Source organism: Elephantulus edwardii, unplaced genomic scaffold (genome assembly GCF_000299155.1).
Source record: "Elephantulus edwardii isolate Elephantulus edwardi_28Jun2011 unplaced genomic scaffold, EleEdw1.0 scaffold00039, whole genome shotgun sequence".
Taxonomy (NCBI): domain Eukaryota; kingdom Metazoa; phylum Chordata; class Mammalia; order Macroscelidea; family Macroscelididae; genus Elephantulus; species Elephantulus edwardii.
Window position 1 is genome coordinate 11,857,959 of NW_006399789.1, and position 23,587 is coordinate 11,881,545.

Genomic DNA, 23,587 nt, shown 5'->3' on the forward strand with positions numbered 1-23,587 from the left:
CCAGGCTGAGCAAAATATCACAGTCACAAAAGGACAAATACTGCATAGTTGTAAAATGGGACTGACATCGGGGTTGAAGGGAGACTGAGAAAGATAGTATAAATTATATATACAGCATTGAAATAGATGAGGGAGAGAACTGTTTAAAAGGGATATATGATTAGGTATTATTGTCACGGCAGGAGTCCAGAAGGAAGGCTGCATAGTGGAGTGGACCTGGGGGGAAGGATTGTATAACAATGAAAGAATTTTTCTTTTACTTTCCAAAGAGAAGAGTGAACTGGAGGGTGGGGGGAGGTTGGGCAGGGGAAAAGTGCAACAATTAATCAATGGAAATCCAAAGTCTCTGTAAACTTGTATTAAAATTAAGAAAAAAAAATACCTATTTACTGAATAAATACAACCTTTGTGAAGCTCTTATTCAGTATTTCCATTTATGGTTTTTAATGAACAATCTATCCAGCCTCCTCTCTCTCTTCTGAACTGCATATAGTCCAATCTTCATAAAATAGGCTTAAACCAATATGAGATGGATTGATACAGTAACTGGGGCATTAGAGGGAGGTTGTGTAGGAATCAGTGAGACTAGTTCAGGACAGGACAGGCTTCAGAACTGTTGTACACAGTGTCACTAAGAGTCGCAGGTGACTTGATGGTACATAACAACAACAACAATATCCTTTAGTTAGCAATTTATCAATATAACATAATATTAATGCCTTACTAGCTAAGTTTTTGGTGGTTTTTTTTTTTTGTTAGGTGCCTTCATGTTGAGTATGACCCATAGAAACCCTATGAACAGAGCTGAATCCTGTCCTACCCTGTGCTGTCTTCACAATCTCTGACACATTTCAGTCTGTTACTACAGTCATTGTGTCAATTCATCTGATTGAAGGTCTTCCTCTCTTTTGCTGCCTTTCCACCTTTCCAAGCATGATGTCCCTTTCAAAGGAATAGGGTCTCCTAGCAACATGGCCAACATATATGAGAAGAGGCTTTGTGATCTTTACCTCCAAGGAGAACTCTGGCTGCGCCTTCTCTAAGACATGTCTGTCTGTACATTTGGAAGTCCATAAAATATTCAGTACTCATCTCCAACACCACAGTTGAAAGGTATCAATTCTTCTGTCATCCTTATTCACTGTCCAGCACACTGATATGTAACAAGAGATTGAAAAGGCCATGGATTGATTTGGGTGCACCTTAGTACTCAAATTGGTATCATTGCTCTTCCATAATTTTTGAGAAGTCTTTGACTGCAGACTTTACCGGTGCAATATGTTTCCTGACAGCTGGTACCAAGAGTGCTGACTGTGGATCTGAATAAGATGAAGTAATTGACTGTTCCATCTTTTCTCCATTTATTGTGATGTTGCCTATGGATCGAGTGGTGAAAATTTTTGTTGTCTTGATATTCAGATGGATCCATAGTGAAGTAAGTATGCAGTGTTTTTACTTATTTGCAGCAAGTGTTTCAAGTCGTCCTTACATTGAGCAAGCAAGTTTGTGTCATCTACATAACGTAGGTTATTTATGCATTGTCCTCTGATCTTGATGCCATATTCTTCTACTTCATGATGTCCAGCTTATTGAATAATTTGCTCAGCATACACACTGAATAGATATGGTGAGAGGATACCACACTGATGCATAACTTTCTACTTTGAAACCATGTTCCTTTGCTCTATTCACACAGCAGCCTCATCATCTAGGCATAAGTTTCATATGAGCAATCAAGTGTTCTGGAATAGCCACTCTTCTCAAGGTTAGCCATTAATTTTTATGATGTACACAATCAAATGTCTTTGAAAAGTCAAAAAGGCACATAGACTTTCTTCTGGTATTCTTTGCTTTCCATCAAGATCCACCTGACATCACCAATTATATCCCTGGCACCATGGCATCTTCTAAATCCAGCCTGAACTTCTGACACTTCTCTATGTACATTTTTAATGATCTTCAACAGTAATATTTTACTATAAATGATATTCTGTTGGGTCACCTTTCTTTGGAATGGGAAAAAAATATATATATAGATCTCTTCTAGTCAGTTGGCCAGGATACTACCATCCAAATTTCCTGGCATAGACTGGTGCTAGGTCTCTAAGGCTGTATCTGTTAGTTGAAACATGTCAGCTGGTTACTGGGGCCTTATTTTTGGCCAATGCCTTCAGCAAAGCTTGTACTTTTTTCTTCATGGCAATTGACTTTGATCATATGACTCTTCTTGAAATATTTCAGTGTCAGCCAATTCTTTTTTAATTACTCTGTGTATTCCCTTCATCTTCTTTGATGCTTCCTATATAATTCAAGAGTTTGCCCATGTTATATTTAGTACTGAAATGAGCTCTAAATTTGTTTTTCAGTCTTTTTAGCTTTAGATATGCCGCACAAGTTCTTCTCTATTTATTATCCAATTCCAGCTCTGCACATTCTGTCATAGTACTTGGCTTTGTTTTCTTGAGCTTCTTTTGGAAACCTTCTGCTCAGCTCTTTTACTTCAGAATCTCTTCCCTATGCCTTGACTTCTCAATGCTCTAGTAAAATTTTCAGCCTCTTTTGACATCCACTTGGGTTTTTTCTTTCTTCTTTGTCTTTGTAATAGCTTTTTGCTCTCTTCATGGATGGTATCCTCATCTGGTCTTCAATTATTGGTGTGTAATGCTTCAATTCAGTATACATAATCTATCCAGTTTTTCTCAGTCTTACCCCCACCCTGATGTCAGCCTCATTCTACAACAGTGGCACCATGCAGTATTTGTCCTTTTGTGACTGAGATATTTCACTCAGCATAATGTCCTCGAGGGTCACCCATTTAGAATAATATTGCATGAGTTCATTGTTTTTCCATGCAGCTGGCCATGTTCTAACTGCCGATACTGAGCTTCTCCAACAATTCCTTCCACAGCTGAAGTCAATGTGAGTCCTATGCAGTACATCTGGCTAAGAGATAGGGTTAATTTTCTTGAAGAAACTTTTTCAAGATGTTCATGACTCTTATAAAATGCAAATAATAATTCAATAAATATTGTGATCTGATTTAATTTTATGGACTGGCAGTCAGGAGAAGAGGACACATATTGCACTGACTGTGTAAGTCTGTAGTCAGAAACCTCTCCCAAGTTACTAATGAACAATAATGTTAGTTTTAAGAGTAAGGTGTACTTGATTCAGACCACAGCCTTTCCAACCACCTGTAATGCATCTGAGAGTTAGACAGTGAATAAGAATTAGAGAAGAAGAAAAAAAAATGATGCCTTTGAACTGTGGGGCTGGAGAAGATCACTGAATATCCCATGGACTGTTAAGAGAATAAGCAACTATGTCTTGGAGAAGGTGTGGCCAGAGTTCTCCTCAGAGGAAAAGATGGCAAAGCTTCGTCTCACATACTTTGGGCATATTGATTGTTGTTGTTCTTATGGACCATTGAGTAGACTACACCTCACAGTGATCCTATGAACAATAGTTCTGAACCTTGAATTATCAAGTGGCAACCGCACTGTCTCTGATACATTTGATGCCATTGTCACAGCCACTCATCTATCTCATGTCAAAATCTATCTCATCTAGAGTGTTCCTTTTTGGTACTGACTCTCTATCATTTCAAGCATAATGTCTTTTTCCAAGGACTGGACTCTGCTTCAAAATCCTTGCCTTCAAGGAGCAAACTGGTTTCAGTCTTTCCAGAACAGACCTGTTTGTTCTTTTGGTAGTCCACAGTATGTCCAATACTCTTCTCCAGCACTGTACCTCAAAGACATTGATTCTTCTTCTGTCATCATTAGTCATTGTCCAGTTCTCACATGCCTAGCAAGCAACTGAAAAGACCATCAGGCACATCTTAATGTCTAAACTGACATCTTTGCTATTTAACACTCTGGAGACGTCCTTGACAGCAATTTTCACAATGTAACTCGTCTTTTGATTTTCTATTGCTGGTGCCAAGAGTACTGATTGAGGATCCAAGCAAGATGAAATCATTAACAACCTCAATTCTTTCTCCATCTTATTATGATATTGCCTCTATTGGCCTGGTGGTGAGAACCTTTCCTTCTTGATGTTGTGATGCAATCCATATTGAAGGCTGCAGTCTTTGATCTTCGGCAGCAAGTACTTCAGGTCCTCTTTAGTTTTGGCAAAGAAGGTTGTGCCAGTGTTTTGGTATTTTTTTTTTATCATCCCGTATCTTTTTCATAGAATCTCTCAGTATTGCAATTGAGGTTTAGATTTGTTTTTCAATTCTTTCAGCTTGAGAAATGAGAGTGAGTTTTTCCCAGGCCAGGCCAGGAGCCACATGGAGCTGCAGCACCCAGCAGGGTCTAGAGGCAGATGAAGTTACAGTACCCAGAAGTATGCCAGGGACCCTGGAGCTCGGGAAAACCATCTTCGCTGGTGAGCACTCAGATTACGGACAAGAATGCCTGGAGTCAGAGCCATCATATTAGGAGTTGTGTAGGGGCGGTGATGTGCTGGGTGTGGTGTGAAGGTGTAGAAGTGCAACACTTAATTGTCCAATTTATTTGTCAGATTTTGAATTGAGGAAGAGCGTTTGAATGTTGCTATTTTTAATAGTTTAGGTGAGTATATGTTTACTTGCCTATCAATTGCTGGTTTGGGTACAACACTTGTCTGTCAGATGTTGTACTAGTAAGACGAGTTCCCAATTTCTTGGAGAAGCCAAATCATGTTTGTAAAGATGGGGGAATGATGGAGGAGAGGAAGGCCATCAATCTGATGGATTGATACGATGATTACACCACTGGCTCAAGTATGTCAGAGATTGTGAGGTTGGCAGAAGATAGGGTGAGGTTCAGGTCTGTAAGAGTCAGAACCTAACAACAACATATCTTCCAAAAGCATGCTTGCATTTTCTCATATGTTGTGCCACCACCAGTACTTGTTATTGCCTGTAACACTATTTAATTGGCTGTCTTTGATATTTTAAATCAATTAATGGGGGGGAATCCCAATTATATGAGAAAAAGAGTAAGACTCATTGCTGTCCAGTTGAAACTGACCCTCCAGTGGGTCCTTAGTGGCTGTAAACAGCACAGGAAGAGGCTGCTCATCTTTCTCCTACGGCACAGCTGGAAGTGGATTTTAATCACTTGCCTTTGGCTTGGCAGTACAACTCCTTACCCACTAGGTTACCTGACCTCCACTGTCTGCAAAAAGGAAAAGTTACTCCAGTCTTAAGGGGAATTCACACCTGCACAGCACCTCACTAAATAAATGTCTTTAGTCCTTTCAGGAACTATCACCCATTTTTCAAAAATAACACTTATGAAGAACCATTTTCATGTTGTAGTAATTATCTTATCTATCTCTCTATCTATCATCATCATCATTATTGTGCTGTAGCAGAAAGAAAATGGGCTCTGGTATTAACTGTCCACGTGTCCCCTGACTTGTGTCACTACATATATTTTGCTATTTATTGAAATTTAATTCTTTGTGAATCAACAATCAATACTCACAGAAACAGTAAAAATAAATAATCACACAATGTACTGTTTCAGGCAAATCTGTGGTTTAAAAAACCCCTCTTTATCACAAAGATGTCCAAGGTTTTAGATAACTAAGGTACATCTGACTCAATCATTGCATATGCACGCAAAAGTTGGATAACAGAAAAAGGACAGAATAAGAACTAGTAGGTTCAATCTGTGATGCTAGCAAGGAATACTGTGGGCTGCTAGAAAAACAAATCGGTCCAAGGAGAAACACAATCAGAAGGTTCCTTGTAAGCACAGATGGCAAGACTTTGGTTAAGTTAATTTACTCACATCACGGGGAAAATTCCAATTAGTAGAAAAGAATATCATATTTGGCCAATGAAAATGAAGTAAAAACTCAATGAGATGGATTCATACAGGCTAGAATCATGGAGTTAAATAGCTTAAAGATCATAAAGGTACTACAGTAGTAAGACTCATGGTAACATTGTACATAACGAGTCACATTACACTCAATATTATACATAATTTCACCATGAGCGTTATACATAAGGTCACCATGAGTTCAAGACAACTAAAGGGTAACTGAAATAGAGTATGCCTTCTCTGCTATGGCTTCATAAGAACAACTTACCCTGTAACATGCTTTGATGAACTGAATAAATAAGCACTAAATGATGTTGGTTGCTTTCCTTTCCTCCACTTGCTCATACACTGAAAAACAGCTGAGTCACAGTGACCAGGATGAGCCAGGGTGTCCCATGTTGATCCACTCAAAACCTACACATAGACTGAGACAGAGTCCTGGGGAATGGACAATGGGATTGCTACATGGTTTAAAATCAGGAAATGTGTGCATCAGGGATGGATTCTTTCTCCAACTTAGTCCAGTCATATGATGAGCAAATCATTCAAGAAGCTTGTCTACATAAGGAGTTCTAGAGGCAAACCCAAAGACCAACTCAAAGAGAGGCAGCTCAAATTCATCAGTTGCTCTAATGAGAAAGATGATCAATTCCCTCCCATGCAAGTTGCAGCATCTGAAAACTCACTGGAGGGACTGTACGAAAAGAAATATGGAATCAAGACTGAAGGGAGATTGATCAACAAAAAACCTATACCATGCAGAGAGTATAACTTTGCCTGGGTAAAATGAAGAAGGCTTAAATCACTTACTGAGTAAGATCACAGATTATGGTTTACAATAGGATTACACCACAATATCAAGAAAATAAAAATCTTCACTACTGGATCAATTGACAACACAAAAGATGGAGTAAAGATGGAAGCTGTCAATGATTTCATTTCTCTTGAATCTATCACCATTACTATGGTAGCAGGAGTGAAGAAATCAAAAGATCCATTGCACTGGGAAAATTTGCTATCGAGGACTTATTTAAATGATAAAGAGCCAGAAGGTGAGTTTAAACACTAAGGTGTGCCTCATCCAAGTTAAGGTATTTTTTATTGCTTAATTTGCATATGAAAGTTGGATAATGAATTAGGAAAACTGAGGAAGAGTTTATATATTTAAATGGTGGTGTTCGCAAAGAGTATATGATGTCCCACGGACTGCCCAAGGAACAAGTGTCTCTTGGAAGAAGTGAAACAACATAGCCCCTTAGAGGTAGGATGAACTTTTTTTTCATACTGTGGGTACAATGTCATGAGGGGTCAGTTCTTGGAAAAAGACATCATGCTTGGAACAGTGGAGGGTCATTAAAAGAGAAGACAACCCTCAATGAGATGGATTGACCCAGTTACTGTTACAATAAATGACTGAGCATTGTGGAGACTGAGAAGATGGCATACGACAGAACAAAATTCTGACCTGTTGCTCCCAAGTTCAAGATGAGTCGTAATTGACTACATAGCATCTATCAACAACATGGTGAGAACATATATTTCAGAGCAGAATCATGTTCCATTGAGTTTTCAATAGCTGTCATCTTTTCAAAAAAGATGGGTAAGCTATTCTTCTTGAGATGTGACTGGGTGGTTCCAGTTAGCAGCCAAGCACTTAAGCACATACACCATAAATTTGCTCTACTCTTTTGATATCCTATGCTTGAAGCTTCAATGAACACGAGGAATGCCTTATTTTATGTTTGAATAAATCATTGCAGATAATACTTCAAATTAATGGAATTTTATGTAGAAATGTGTGCTTCGTGTCAGACTGCCATCAGAGAGATGACAGTTTATTTCAGTTAACTACAACTGTAGTTAACCCCATGGCACCTGATACCAATCCTTAAAATGAGGGTATGAGCACTCAGAATAGCAGGTTTACTGCTACATAACCTTTCACAGTTGACTAAATTCTCTATGTACAGAGTGACATTTTAATTATACTGGGTCCAAATAATCTTACTATTTGTGAAAGTGAAAATTATCACAAAAGGAAGATTATTGGAAGTTAGGAAATATGTGAGAAATTCAAAGGTAATTCCAAAACACGACGTGTTCCATTAATGTGGCATTATGGATTTATCATAGAAATTAAAAGACACATTACCATGGGAAAGTCTGCTATTAGGGACCTCTCCAAAGCACTGAAGAGCAATGGTGTCTCTCTGGAGACTAAGGTGCGTCTGATACAGGCCACGGTCTTCGCTATCACTTGTTATGCATCAGAGAGTTGGACAATGACCAAGGAGGATAGAAGGAGAATTGATGCCTTTGAGCTGTGGTGCTGGAGAAGAGTATTGAGGGTACCATGGAGTGCTAGGAAAACAAACAGATTCATTCTGGAAAGGGTTAAACTGGGTGGCTCTTTGGAGGCAAGGATTCTGAGGCTCCGTCTAACATACTTTGGACATGTTGTGAGGAGAGACTGGTCCTTGGAGAGGGACATCATGCTTGGGAAGGTGGAGGGACAGTGCAGGAGGGGAAGGTCCTCTATGAGGTGGATTGATTCAGTGACTGGGGTAATTAGGATGGGAGTGTCAGAGACAGTGTGATTGGCACAGAACAAAACAGAGTTTAGGGCTGTTGTACATAGGGTCGCTATGAGTTGCAAGTGACTTGATGGCACATAACAACAACATTTAGGTCTAGCCTCTAAATAGGATTATTTAATGTAAGTTTATTTGGATCCAGGTTTTCAAGTTAGACTGTTTATGTTAAACATATATTTAATACAGAGCTTTGCTTCACATAAATATTATAATCAGTTCAAAAAATGTATTACTCAAGCCTCAAGTTGCAATACTTAAGAATGCTTTGGGCAGAATATTAAATGATCCAGGAATCATCAAAATATGTAAGGAGTATACGGACTTTTTGTACCAAAAAGAATTGGCTGACACAGAAAAATTTCATGAAGCAATATATGAGCAAGAGCCTGTGGTGGTGAAGAAGTTCAAGCTGCTGTGAAGGAACTGGCAATAAACAAGGCAGGAATTGATGGTATACCAACTGACATATTTCAACAAACATTTGCTGTCCTCAATGTGCTTAACAAATTGTGCCAAGAAATCTGGAGGACAACCACCTGGTCAACTGACTGGAAGAGATCTATATTTGTTCACATTCCAAAGAAAGGTGACCCAACAGAGTACAGAAATTATGATGAAACAATATCATTAATATCACATGCAGGCAAGATTTAGCTGAAAATTATCCAAAAATTACTGAAACAGCACATAAACTGAGAACTGCCAGAAGTGTAGGCTTGGTTTAGAAGAGATCACGATACTAGAGATATTATAGCTGATGTTAGATCTTGGCTGAAAGCAAAGGGTAACAGAGGAATGTCTGTGTTTCATTGACTATGCAAAGGCATTTGACAGTGTGGATCACAACAAACTGTGGCTGACTCTGAGAAGAATAGGAATCCTAGAACACTTGATTATGCTTATATGAAACCTATACTTGAATCAAGAGGTAGTCATCAGAACAGAGACAGGAAATACTTCATGATTCAAAATCAGGAAGATTATATGCTAGGATATGTCCTAACTCCATATCTTTTAAATCTATATGCAGAATAGATCATCTGGGAGGCTGGGCTCTACAAGGAGGAATGTGAGGAAGATTCATCAACAACAAACATTATGCAGGTGAAATAATGTTGCTTGCTGAAACTGAGTAGGACCTGAAGCACTTGCTGCAGAAGGTCAAGGACTGTAGCCTTCTTTGTGGATTGAAGCTCAACATCCAGAAAACAAAGACTCTTACTACTGGATCAACTGGCAGTATCATGATAGACAGTGAAGAGATTGAGATTGTTAACACCTTCAGTTTGCTTGGCTCCACAATCAACACTCTTAGTACTAGCAGCCAGGAAATCAAAAGACAAACTGAACTGGTTAAGTCTGCTGTCAGGGACATCTCCAGAATACTGAAGAGCAATGATATCAGCCTGGACACTAAGGTGCACGTGATTCAGGCCATGTTCTTTACAATTATGTACTATGCATCAGAAAACTGGACAATGACTACAGATGATAGAAGGGAAATTGATGCCTTTCGGCTGTGGTGCTGGAGAAGAGTGTTGAATAAACCCTAGATTGCTAAGCGAGTAAACACATTCATCCTTAAGAGGGTGAAATCAGGCTCTTCCTTGAAGGCAAGGATTCTGAAGCTCTGTTTGACATTTTTGGGGCATGTTTCAAGGAGGAACCAGTCCTTGGAGAGAGATATCATGGTTGAGTGGGTGGAGGGACAGCACAAGAGAGGAAGACCCCTGAAGAGATGGATTAACTCAGTGACTGGGGTAATGAGGGTAGGTGTGTCAGAGATAGTGATGTTGGCTCAGAACAGAGCAGGGTTCAGAGCTTTTGTACATAGAGTCTCTATGAATCACAGGTGACTGGACGACACATAACAACAACAAAAACTCATGATACACCAATGCTATTCAGCAGAAATGCTTTAGATTATATTCTGGCAATGTTTTACATTGTATACAGCATTATCATCAACTCTGGGTGTCATTCCAGATCTATTTATGTTGTAATGTGTTGTTAAGTCAAGTAGGACTCGTAGTGAATTAATAAGCAATGGCTTTGAGCCTTGCTCTATCTTGAGCCAAACTCACCACTCTGACACACCTGACCTCATTGCCAAAGTCACTGTGTCAACCCATCTTATCCAGGGTCTTCTTATTCTGCACTGACCCTATATCCTTTTAAGCATGATGTCCTTCTCCAAGGACTGGTCCCTCTTGATAACATGCCCAAAGTATATGAGAAAGAGGTCAAAATCTTTGCCTCCAAGGATTAATCAGGTTTCACTCTTTCTAGGAAAGACCTATTTGTTCTCTTGGGTGTTGTTGTTAGGTGCTGACAAGTTGAGTGTGACACCATGAACAGCTATTCTGAAACCTGTCCTATCCTCTGGCATCCTCATTCTCTCTGATACACTAGAGCTCATCCCTGAAGTCACAGTGTCACTCCGTCTCATTTGGGGTCTTCCTCTCCTTCACTGACCCTCCATGTTTCCAATCATGATGATCTTTTCCAAGGAATAGCCTTGCCTAGCCATACAGGTCAATCATGATTAATTTTTTAATAGTTATTAATTTTATATAATGCAATGTATAGAATAATTGCATGAAACACAACGTGACTGAAGGAATTTGTAAGATGCAATGTATGCAATTTTGTATGTAATTAAGTATAATCTTTTTAAAAGTAGAAATGCAGATTCACCAAGCATATGATTCAGAGATAATTCCTGATGTGATTTATTACCCCAGTTCATCATTTATTTTAAGATAACTGTTTACATAATTACTAAAGACAATATATTAAACTGACACTAGATACAATCAAATGTATACATTCATAGTTATGAAACAGAGAAACTTGTAATTGTGATATGTAAAATAAGCAGTTTAAATATTATTGTTGCTGTTAGGTGCTGTCAAGTTGAATAAAACTCATAGCGGCCCTGTGAACGACAGCCATGAATTTCATCCTATCCTGTGCCATCCTCACCGTCTCTGATACATTTGAAGCCATTACTGTAGTCACTGTACCAATCTCTCTTGACTGAAGTCTTCCTCTCTTTCAGTGACGTTCCACTCTTCTAAGCATGATATAGTTTTTCCAGGGAATAGCCTCACCTAGCATCTTGTCCAAAGTATGAGAGATGAAGCTTTGTGATCCTTGCCTCGAAGGAACACTCCTGCTGCACCTTTTCCAATACATACCTATTCATTCTTTTGGATGTCTATAGGATATTCAGTACTCTTCTCCAACATTATAACTCAAATGCATCAATTATTCTTCTGTCATCATTATTCATCGTGCAGCTCTCAGATGAACAGCAAGTGATTGAAAAGAGTCAGGCGCACCTTAGTCTTCAAACTGACATTACTCCTCTGCAGTACCTTGGAGAGATCCTTGACAGTGGACCTGCCCAAAGCAATACATCTCTGTTTCTCTTGACTGCTGGTACCAAGGGTGAATCCAAGCAAGATGAAATCGTTAACTATTTCAATCCTTTCTCCATCTATCATGATGGTGTCCACTGGCCCCGTGGTAAGGACCTTTGTCTTCTTGATGTTAAAATATAAGATATCAAAAAATTTGAATATGGTAATTAAAGACAGGACAAGGAGTTCTGAAATGTACTTAGAAACTAGGCTACAGAAAAAATGATCTCTGGAGGAAAGACCAATTTAAATGTATCACAATTTGTAAAAAGCAATCGCATTACACAATGCCAGAATAAGAAGTTAATTGTGAAAACAAAGGCAAAACAAGAAAGTATGGTAAGTAATAATTCCATGTGACTCTAAATATGAGAGTGTGTGTGTATGTGTGTATTTATGAGTAGAATATTATTTCAAGTAGATGTTTACCACTTTACAAGTCATAAACATTGTTTATTCATAAATTCAAAGATTTCCAGATAAAAGAACTGTGTATTTCAAACAGCATTCTACTAGAGACATATTGGGTGTAAAAGTAAGTTTCTTAAAGTGCCCTTAGCAGATGATATACATGAGTCTTAAATGTTTTTGGTGGCGTGGTGGTAAGAAACGGTTCTGCAATCTCATAGGTAAGCAATGTGAATCCACCAGCTGTTCTGTTGGAGAAGGATGGACAATTTCCTCCCCTGTGCTTTTCAGCCTCTGAAAACGCTCTAGAGGGTCTGCTATGGGTTAGTTCCAAGTTGATGGCCCACAACAACAACAACAACAACAATAATGTTATAATCTCCACTTACATTTTCAAACATATTTTTCCTAAAATAATTATGTTAGACTAAAAAGTTTTGGCCTTACTGCAGAATTAGGATAGAGGAAAAAAAACTCATATTCTAATTACTTGTCTAAAATCTGATTGTGCACATGAATAAGCAGTAAAGCGCTAGAAACAGTCAAGAGAAGAATGAACAAACTTTACTAAACACACTTTAAAAATATTTTTATGTCCCCCTTGGTTAGGAGGTTGGTTAAAATCACGTTCTGTTAAGATATCTGGTATTAAAATGTGATTGCTTACCTTGCCATACTTTTGTGCATAAGACCCTGTGAGAAGTGAGTGAAAAACAATGATGGTTTCATCCAGGTCCCAGACAAACACACGCTGCAGACACAGAAGATAAATAACAAACAATTACCAAGTTTTAAGGAACAGAAATCTCTTTAAAGATAGAGAATATCTTGCTTCACAGTGGGACAAAACCCTAAAATAAATTTACAGCAAAAAATACTAAAGCACTAGGATTTTTCCTTCACATATTTAATTTAGCAATTGTAAAACCTGAAAAGAAATAATGATCAGCTTAAAAGACTTGCAAATCATTATAAAAACTGTTCTTGTTGTTGTTGTTATGTGCCATTGAGTCACCAGTGATCCTATATAAAACAGCTCTGAACCCTCTCCTGTCCTAAGCCAGGCTCACTGACTCTGACACATCTACCCTAATTGCCCCAGTTACCGTTATCAATCCATCTCATTCAGGGTCTTCCTCTCCTGCAATGTCCCTCCTGCCTTCCAAGCATGATGTCTAAGAACCAGTCCCTCCTGAGCACCAACGTATGTAAGATGGATCTTCAAAATCCTAGCTTCCAAGGAGAAACTTGGTATCACCTTCTCCAAGACAGACCTCTTTGTTCTTGGTGGTCCACGGTATGTTCAGGACTTTTCTCCAGCACAACAACTCAAAGGCATCAGTTCTTCTATCAGCCTTAGTTATTATCCAGCTCTCCAATGCATAACAAGTAATCACTAAGATCATATCCTGGATCAGGCATACCTTAGTCTCTAGACTGACATCGTGGCTTCTCAGTACTTTGAAATGTCCCTGACAGATTTACCTAATGCAATTTGTCTTTGATTTCCTGACTATTGGTGCCGAGATTGTTAACTGTGGAGCCAAGCAAGCTGTAACTGTTAATCTCAATCTCCTCTCCATCTATCAATTTGCTACCAATTGTCCCAGTGGTGAGAATCTTTGTCTTCTTGATGTTGAGTTTCAATTAATATTCAAGACTATAGTCCTTGATCTTCTGAAGCAAGCACTTCAGGTCCTCCTTGGTTTCAGTAAGCAAGATTGTGTCATCTTCATAACATAGGTTGTCTTCCTCTAATCCTGATGGTACATCCCTCCTCATAAAGCCCAGCCTCCTGTATTACCTGTTCTGCATATAGTCTGAAAAGATATGAGGACAGGATGCATCCCTGAAGCCCTCCCTTTCTGATTTTGATCCATATTTAAATATAATGATAGACTTATGTTTGAAATTCTTGATACTATAAAGTTCTATCTTTATGGATTCATTACATTTATAACAGTGAATAATTAGACTAAAAATATAGAGTTGTTGTTTTTTTAAAAAAATAAAAACTTCTCAAACTCCTTGCCCAAATAAACCTTTAGATCAGATTAAACTATCGGATGTATGGTTTAGCCTGCACAGGGTCTTGAAAGATCTGGACTAACACAGTTTAGTATTTCAAAATTAAGAGAAGAGATTTCATACAAATTACAGAGTTCTCACTGCAGTAAAGAATCTGGAAGGTGAGGAAATGAGGGCCTGGATATGGGACGGGTGCAGCCCTTGGAATAAATATATGCTCCTAGAAGTCTAATCTCCAAATCTCCCTAAAAAAAAATCCACATTATAGTTGATCCTGAATCATAGCAATCTTCCACTGGGATATCAAGGATTTAAATTTCATCAGGAAAAAAACAACTGATGTTGCTTCTTTGAAACTGCTGGTGGATTTAAACTGCCAGAGAAGGTGGCTGTTTAGTTAGTACATAACCTAATAGTACACTATTCTAGCAGAGCTCCGAGTCCTCTTAACTCTTCAGCCTGTGTTATCAGTTTGTATCACCTGTCTCGCTTCCTAAAGACATGTATTTTGTTGCTATTGATCAGCTAATGGGTATTGTTGTTGTTAGGTGCCATCAAGTCGAGTACGACTCATAGCGACCCTATGAACAAAAGAGCTGAACCCAGTTCTGTCCTGCGCCATCCTCACACTTCTTGACACACAAAAGCCCATCGCAGCAGTCACCTTATAAATTCACAAGGTGAAGGGTCTTCCTCTCCTTTGCCAAGCGGACCCTCCACCCTTCCCAACATCATCACGTCCCTCTCCAAAGAACAGTGCCTCCTAGCAGGTAAAGCCTCATCATTTTTGCCTCCAAAGAGCACTCCAGCCTCACCCTCTCCAAGCCACAGCTATTCATTTTCTTTGTCATCCATGGAATGTTCAGTGCTCTTCTCCAACACCACAGCTCAAGGGTATTAATTCTTTTGCTGTCATCCTTATTAATTGTCCAGGTCTTGGATGCATAGCTAGTTCTTGGAAAGACCATAGTGTGAATCAGATGTTCCTTATTACTCAAACTGACATCACTACTTCTCAATAATTTGAAAAGGCTCCTAACTGCAGATTTTCCCAGTGGAATGCATCTCCTTATTTTCTGACTGCTTGTACCAAGGGTATTAATTGTGGATCCAAGAATAATGCAGCTGTTGACAATTTCAATCACCTTTTCATCCATCATGACACTGCCTATTAGACCAGTGGTAAGATTCTTTGTTTTCTTGACATTGAGACACAATCCATACTGAAGGCTATATTCCTTAATCTTCTGCAACAAGTGCTCCAAATCCTCACTTTCAGCAAGTAAAGTTGTGTCGTTTGCATAATGCAGTTTATTGATGAGTCTCTCTCTATAAGTGCTGCCACATTCCTCTTCAGCAGTCCAAAGTAGGCCAAGAGGCCGAGTGTGAGTCAAAACAGATATTGTGTCTCATAAAATTACTTTGTTTTACTAAATCTGGATAATTATTATTTTACTTAACTGACGCATGCAGTTGTGTGAGAAACTACATATCTGATTAAGAATTAATTGCGTCTCTTGATGGTTTTTGTTTTTTGGGGGGTTTTTTTATCAATGAGGTTTTGGCATGAATGAGCTCACAAATGGGAAAGAATGTCATAACCTGAGCTTCCTCCCACATACAAAAATTTCAAGCTGCATGCTAAGTGACTGAAGAATTCTCTTTATTTTACGATGACTTTTCTTTCCCACATGGATTTATTTTATCTTTTAAACTCTACTCAGCCATATAAATGTCTTTTATTACTTTAAGTCATTGCCTTAGATTCAGAGCAAACTCAGAGCTGACCCTTCAGCAAATTTCCAGAGGCTGTAAACTGCACAGGAGGAGACTGCTCACCTTTCTTCCATGGAGCCACTGGGCGAGCCAAACCCATAAAAAGGTACTTCTTCTGAATTAGCAGTGCAACTCTCTATTGATGATGCTACCAGGATATCATATCACTTTGTTCTTATTTTGTGCCATCAAGTTGCCTGTGTCTCATAGTGGCCCTATGTACAACAGCTCTGAACCCTTCTTTACCCTGAGCCAATCTCATCATCTCCGAAAGACCTAATCCCATTTCTCCACAGTGACTGAGTCAATACATCTCATCCGGGGTCTTCCTCTCCTGTGCTGTCCTTCCACCCTTCCAAGCATGATGTTCATCTCAAAGGACTGGTCCCTCTTGGCCACTTGCCCAAAGTATGTAAGACAGAGCTTCAAAATCCTTGCCTCCAGAGACCAGCTTGGTTTTACCCTCTCCACAACTGACCTGTTTGTTCTCCTGGCAGTCCACAGTATGTTCAAAACTCTTCTCCAGCACCACAACTCAAAGGCATTGATTCTTCTTCTATAATCCTTAGTCATTGTCCAGCTCTCTGATGCATAGCAAGTGATTGTGAAGACCATGGCATATATCAGGCTCCTCTTATTCTCCAGACCAACATAGTTGCTCTTCAATACCCTGAAGAGGTCCCTGACAATAGTCTTTCCTAATGCAACTCATCTTTTGATTTCCTGACTGCTGGTGCCAAGAGTGCTGTTACTTTAGTACCACCAAATAGAAATTTTATTTCTCAAAATAAATTCCTCTCGTTAGTGGCTTTGTTTTTAAAATTGCTGTTTTATTTGTGATAGTTTGGATTGAAAAATCCAATCACCTAATGCTTAGATTTTGGAAAGAAGTATTTTTTAATTGTCTTTAATTCTATCAAATAAAATGAAAGAAGTATCCAATTTCAGAGTTGTGCCTGATCCAGGCTATGGTCTTTGCAATTACGTGCTATGCATCAGAGAGTTGGACAGTGAATAGGGATGACAGAAAAAGAATTGATGCCTTTGAGTTGTGGTGTTGCAGAGGAGTATTGAATATACCATAGACTGCTAGGAGAACAAACAGGCTCGTCCTGGAGAGGGTGAAGACAGAATGTTCCCTGGAGTCAAGGATTCTGAAGCTTTGTCTGACATACTTTGAGCATGTTCCAAGGAGGGACTGGTCCTTGGAGAGGGACATCATGTTTGGGAGAGAGGAGGGACGGCGCAGAAGAGGAAGACCCTCAATGAGATGGATCGATTCTGTGAGTGGAGTGGTGGGAAATGAGTGTGTTTGAGACGGCGAGGTTGGCACAGGATAGAGCAGCATTTAGAGCTCTTGTACATAGGGTCACTATGAGTCGCAAACGACTTGATGGCACATAACAACAACAACAGACTGCCCTCTATAAAGTTGATATTGTTGTTATGTGTCATCAAGTCTGAACTGACTCAGAATTGACCCTCCAAGCAAGTTTTGAGAATTTTATATCACACAAGAAGAGATTGCCTCTTTTTCTTTCAGAAAGCTGCTCATAGATTTGAACTGTCAACCTTTGTGTTGGCAGAATAACTTCTTATCACTAGGCTACCAGAGAGGTCTACTGTGGATTAGCAGCATTCAGTTCATGATATATTCTTTTTTTTTTTTTTAAAAGATTTTATGAAAGTACAAGGTATAGAATAAATTATTCTGCAAGAATAGTACTTTAAGGATAAGCTGGTATACCTCCAGGTCACTGTCGGGTGGTGGTGAGGGGTTGTTTTTCCGGCCTCGTCCTCGGGACTTTGACCCAGAACTCCGACAGGCTCTATCATCAAGGTCTTTGATGGGTGTGGAGGGACTCTGCACTGTATCAAACTCTCCTGAAAATTATGAAGACATGTGTCAGAAACAGTCCTTTATTGTCAGATTAGGTAACTCATTAATATTGAACTTCATGAATTCCTATAAAATAAGAATCACCTTATGATCCAAAATATTTATAACACAAATACACAAGATGCTAACTTGAGAAAAAAAATTTACAATTAAGAAAAAGTCATCAAATATTTGGCATAGAGGTATTTGTGAGACAGTCTAGTTCACCTCTACGAATTATAGCTGAACAAGCAGAAACTTCAGAGACTGGGTGGCCCCACTGAAGTCATCAACCCCACTCCTGGTTTTAATCCAAATAATGAATTAAGCATGGCATTTTTAATAATCCATATCCCTTCTGCTTCCTGTGTTGACACCACCTACATATTTATTTGCATTTAAGTCTATCCTCAATTCCTTTGGTCAGAATTCAGAAAATGTTATGCATTTTTCAGATCAGTCCCATTTCTCCACCTGCAAACTTGATTCTCAAGCCCATCTCCCAGTAGACTGCGCTCCACGGCTCAAATCTTCTCTCTTTCCTTCCTCCTCTTCCTTTCCAGAGACCATAAAGAAGATTTCAAAAATTTCCTCTCCTTTCTCCAATGTCCCCCAACTATCTTCCTTTTCCTTAAAATGTATTTTTTTAAAAATAATTCACATAAGTATTGTCCAAGAGAAATATAATTGGAGACAATTGGTGACCACATTCATAATTTAAAATTTTCTATTAACTACATTAAAAAGGAAAAAGGATACAAAGATTTAACTTTATTAATGTATTTTGATTAAGCCTAACTAAAGAGTATTTCAACACATATTCAGTATAAAAATGATGACTGAGATTTTCATATTCTTTTTTTAACACTGTCTTTTAAACCCAATATGCATTTTACAATTTGAGAATATCTCAATCAGTACTAGCTATATTACAAGAGCTCAACAGTTACACAAGGTCGGTGGGTAAAAATTTAGAATATAGGACAGCACGTTTGTCTTCCATATCTGCCTAATTCATTTATAGTGGGAGTTAACCTTTATCTTCCCAAAGCCTTGGTGTTGTTTGATCCTGCTAAGCATTCCCTCTTTGGAACTAGTATTTGGCAAAGAAACCCAGTATTCTACTAGTTCTAAATCCTCCTCAATCCATCTCACTCTTAAGATTTGTGGACTCATTTTTTTCTCTCATTCCTTACACATTTGTTTTTAACAGAATCCCACTGTTTGCTCCTCCTCCTTCTCATATCACACAATGTGGGCACCCATCCCTCTCATCTGCCCATGGCCCTGTATGTTATAATCCATAAACTTACAATCCCAAAATAACACAAATTTCACTTTTTTTCCAGATCATTTCTGCATGTCCCATGGATACCTACAGGACTGACATACTGAAAGCAACTCTATCAGATAGAGAGCACTGTGCAGTGGACAAGTTTGTAAGAGAGATTGTTAGGAAAACCATAGCAATAGTAAAATATAGATAACCAAAGGTAGAGACAGATTGGGTTAGGGTGTAATTGTTTTACACAAACTCCTCAGTCGGCTTCTTTGTATGTGAAAACACTGTAATGGTGTCAGGTGCTGCTGGACAGGCTCTGACTCTTTGTGACCCTATGGACAAAAGAGCAAAGCCCTGCCCAATCGGATGCCATGCTCACCATGAAGTCCTGCCCAATCAGATGTCATGCTCACCATGCCTGCTGTGCCACAGCCCATTACTACAATCACTATGCCTACACCCATTGTCACAACCATCTCACTAAAAGTCGTCTTCTCTCTTGCTGGCACACTATTGTTCCAAGAATGGTGTCATTGAAACATGGGTAAAAGAAAACATTTTGTTTTATAATTATTGTGAGACATAAATAAAACATACTATTGACTGTGTGGATCATAACAAACTGTGGCTGACTCTGAGAAGAATGGGAATCCCAGAACACTTGATCATTCTAATGTGAACCTATACTTGGGCCAGGAGGCAGTCATCAGAACAGAGCATGGGAACACTGCATGGTTCAAAATTGGGAAGGGTGTACGCCAGGGATGCATCCTGTCTCCATACCTTTTCAACCTGTATGCAGAGCAGATTATCTGGAAGGATGGGCTCTATGAGGAGAAATGTGGGGTCAAGATTGGTGCACAATCTATCAACAATCTGTATTATGCAGATGATACAACCCTGCTTGCTGAAACTGAGGAGAACCTGAAGCACCTGCTGCAGAGGGTCAAGGACTATAGCCCCCAATATGGATTGAGGCTCAATGTCAAGAAGACAAAGATTCTCACCACTGGACCAATTGGCAGCATCAGGATGGATGGTGAAGAGATTGAGAATTTTCACAGCTTTAGTTTGCTTGGCTCCACAGTGGACACTCTTGGCACCAGTAGCCAGGAAATTAAAAGGCACATTGCCAAAAAAAAAAAAAAAAACCAAACAAAAAAAAATTTTAAAAAAAAAGGGCACATTGCCATGGGAAAGTCTGCTGTTAGGGACCTCTCCAAAGTGCTGAAGAGCAATGGTGTCTCTCTGGAGACTAAGGTGCGTCTGATACAGGCCATGGTCTTTGCAATCACTTGCTATGCATCAGAGAGTTGGACAATGACCAAAGAGGACAGAAAGAGAATTAATGCCTTTGAGCTGCAGTGCTAGAGAAGAGTATTGAGAGTACCGAGAGTACCATGGACTGCTAGGAAAACAAACAGATTCATCCTGGAAAGAGTTAAACTGGGTGGCACTTTGGAGGTAAGGATTCTGAGGCTCCGTCTAACATACTTTGGACATACTGTAAGAAGAGACTGGTCCTTGGAGAAGGACATCATGCTTGGTAGGGTGGAGGGACAGCGCAGGAGGGAAAGGCCCTTTATGAGGTGGATTGATTCGGTGACTGGGGTAATCGGGGTGGGAGTGTCAGAGACAGTGCGATTGGCACAAGGCAGAGCAGAGTTTAGGGCTGTTGTACATAGGGTCGCTATGAGTCACAAGAGACTCGACAGCACATAACAACAACAACAACATTGGATGCACGTACCAAGTAGAGTGTTTGAGCAGAGACTAGGCCATACTAATCTTTAGGACACACGTGCCTTTTGGTAAAGTAGTTATGTCAATGGATTCTTTTATCAGCAAGGAGTTCTAGGCTCTTTTCCTTATTGTAGAGGTGTGGTGGATGGATGGGAACACCACTAATTTTACTACTTTTATTGATGAATCATGTTACAGAATATTTTTTTGTACGCTGCTTGTTCATTTGATAACCTGTTATGAAAGGAGTGTTTATTCTGTCTGATCATTTCAGAAGCTGCCTTGTCTTCTCATTATTCATTTATCAAAGATCTTACTGTATTGCATCTTTCACATATATATCTGACTTCAAATTTATTCTAACCCCCCAAAAGAGTTCTTTATTACCTACCTCTGCATAGCAATGGAAAACCTGGAGATGTGTGGTATTTAGTTAATTTACTAGAAGTTCAAATTACTCATAAACAACAATGCTAGTATAATTCCAGAACATTTGCTGTAACCACTAGCCATTCTTTTTTCCTCCTGTAATCAGCAACATATCCTCAAATTAGCAAAGAGGGTAAGTATATATCTGCATCTGCTAATCTATAAAAATATCACAATGACTTTATGCAATTCTTGTTAGATCAAAACTTAGAGATTTGCAGAAAGAGTTTCATAGAAGCAAGGGAGCATGCCCTATAGAAGACACATTACATATTTGGGCTCTTGAACAGTGGACTTGTACTTGACCTACTGTACATTTTGGTACACCATCAGGCACCTCTAAAAATTATTTAGGAGTAATGATGTCAGTTTGAAGACTAACGTGTGCCTGATTCAGGCTATGGTCTTTTCAATCACTTGCCACATCTCTGAGAGCAGGACAAGGAATATGATGACAGAAGAAGAACTGACAGCTCTGAGCTGTGTTGTTGGAGAAGAGTATGTCTCATAGACTGCCAAAAAAAAATAGAGATAAGTTGGAGAAAGAGCAGCCAGAATACTCTTTGGATGACAAAGCTCATCTCTCATATTTTGGACATGTTGTAAGGAGAGACTACTCCCTACAAAAGAACATCATGCTTGGAAAAATGGAGGGATGGTGGAAGAGAGGATGACACAGTGACTTGCAGCTATGAGCTTCAGTTTGGTGGAGATGATGAGGACGGAGCATATAGGTAAGGGTTTAGGTCTATTGTTCATAAGTCACTGTGAATCATACTATACTCAACAGCATCTAAGAACATCAACAACACCATCCTTTTCTTCTGATAAAGTATAAAGACTTGGAGTTTGGATCAGCATTCACTTGTCATTTTGTTGTCACTTTTTCTAAAGGAGAAAACTGGTAATTCCAATCTCTCTGCCAAATTTCAACTAAGGTAATTGTGGGTAGTAGAACAAGCAGCAACCACTGCTCCACCACCCCAACCAAAATAAAAATTAAAACTACAGAACTTGGCACAAAAGTTAAATATGGACTTTCTGTCCGTTCAATTCAATTCCTCTTGTTAAACTTAATTAGATGAGTTCGCATTTTGCACCCTTTATATGAAGTGCTGTGGGACTGCACTTTTAAAAAGATTATGTATGTTTTCTGTCTGAGAAACTGGCTTCTTTTCAGAGTGTGAATGATCTCATTCTATCATTTACTTTCTGAAACCCTCCTACACCAATTAGCGAATGCATTATAATATTTGCTGACGTCTCATGGCAAAGGATAATATGGTTACAAATTACTATTTTAATTTTAGAGATGTTTAAGATATTCAAAAGGGAGGTCTTGTTTTGCATCACTAATCTAAATATGCTAATCAGTCCTCCAACTTTTTTGAATGCCAATCAAAAATACATAACTAAGATAAATTTTAGGAAAAAATTCCAAGATCTTTATAAAATGTCTGTTCTTAATCAGCACAGTAGTATTTCCTTGAATCCACTGTCAAACTATCTAGAGTAAGGTAAATAATGAAATGTTATTTGCAGTAACCAAAAAACATCAGTCACTACCAATTGCCTTGGGTTTTTATTCTTGGGCCAGCACAGTACAAGACTGAATAATTATCCTTTAATCAGCACAGTAACGAATAACTGTATCTTGTAAGCTTTAGATATTTAGATTCAACTTTATTTCATTACGTTTATCTCTAAATCAGAGATCCAGCTGTCTCTTATTGAACATGAGGCATGTTTTTATTTTAAAAATGGGAGAACTCGACAGTGAACGTTTCATCAGGAAAAAAAAACAACACAACCCTGTAGATTTAATTGTTCGCTCTCTCATCTGACTCTGTAATGGAGTCAACGACAAATATCCTTCCTGCCCTTAAATGAAGTACATCAGGTTTCATCAATAATAAAGAAACATTCCACAGTTACAGACTTATTTGCTTTTTGGATGTATGCCAGATCTGAAAAGTCAAAAACCAAACTTAAATTACCTCACTTAAAGCCTCAGAATTCTTTCAAGTTGCAGATATGTTTGCTAACATGATTTAAGTTGAGAAAATAAAGTAGTTGGGTGTAGAAATAACTTCTTTAAACTCACTAATAAGTATTAAAATTGAAACATTATGTCAAATCATTACCAGCATTAGCAACCAATGGATATGTGAAAAATGTGCAGCCTTCTTATTTATAAATAC

General features: G+C 38.8%; 1 protein-coding gene across 3 annotated transcripts in view; it reads right to left on the reverse strand.

Annotated features, from left to right (window-relative positions):
* Positions 1 to 23,587, reverse strand: part of EYA4 (eyes absent homolog 4 (Drosophila)) — an 82,053-nt gene that overhangs the window by 40,440 nt on the left and 18,026 nt on the right. For all 3 annotated transcript variants that reach the window (XM_006884974.1, XM_006884976.1, XM_006884975.1), the window contains exons 7-8: positions 17,801 to 17,934; positions 12,917 to 13,000 (exon numbers count right to left, since the gene is read on the reverse strand). In XM_006884974.1, coding sequence (XP_006885036.1) covers positions 12,917 to 13,000; positions 17,801 to 17,934 — 218 coding nt within the window. The remainder of the gene's footprint in view (positions 1 to 12,916; positions 13,001 to 17,800; positions 17,935 to 23,587) is intronic.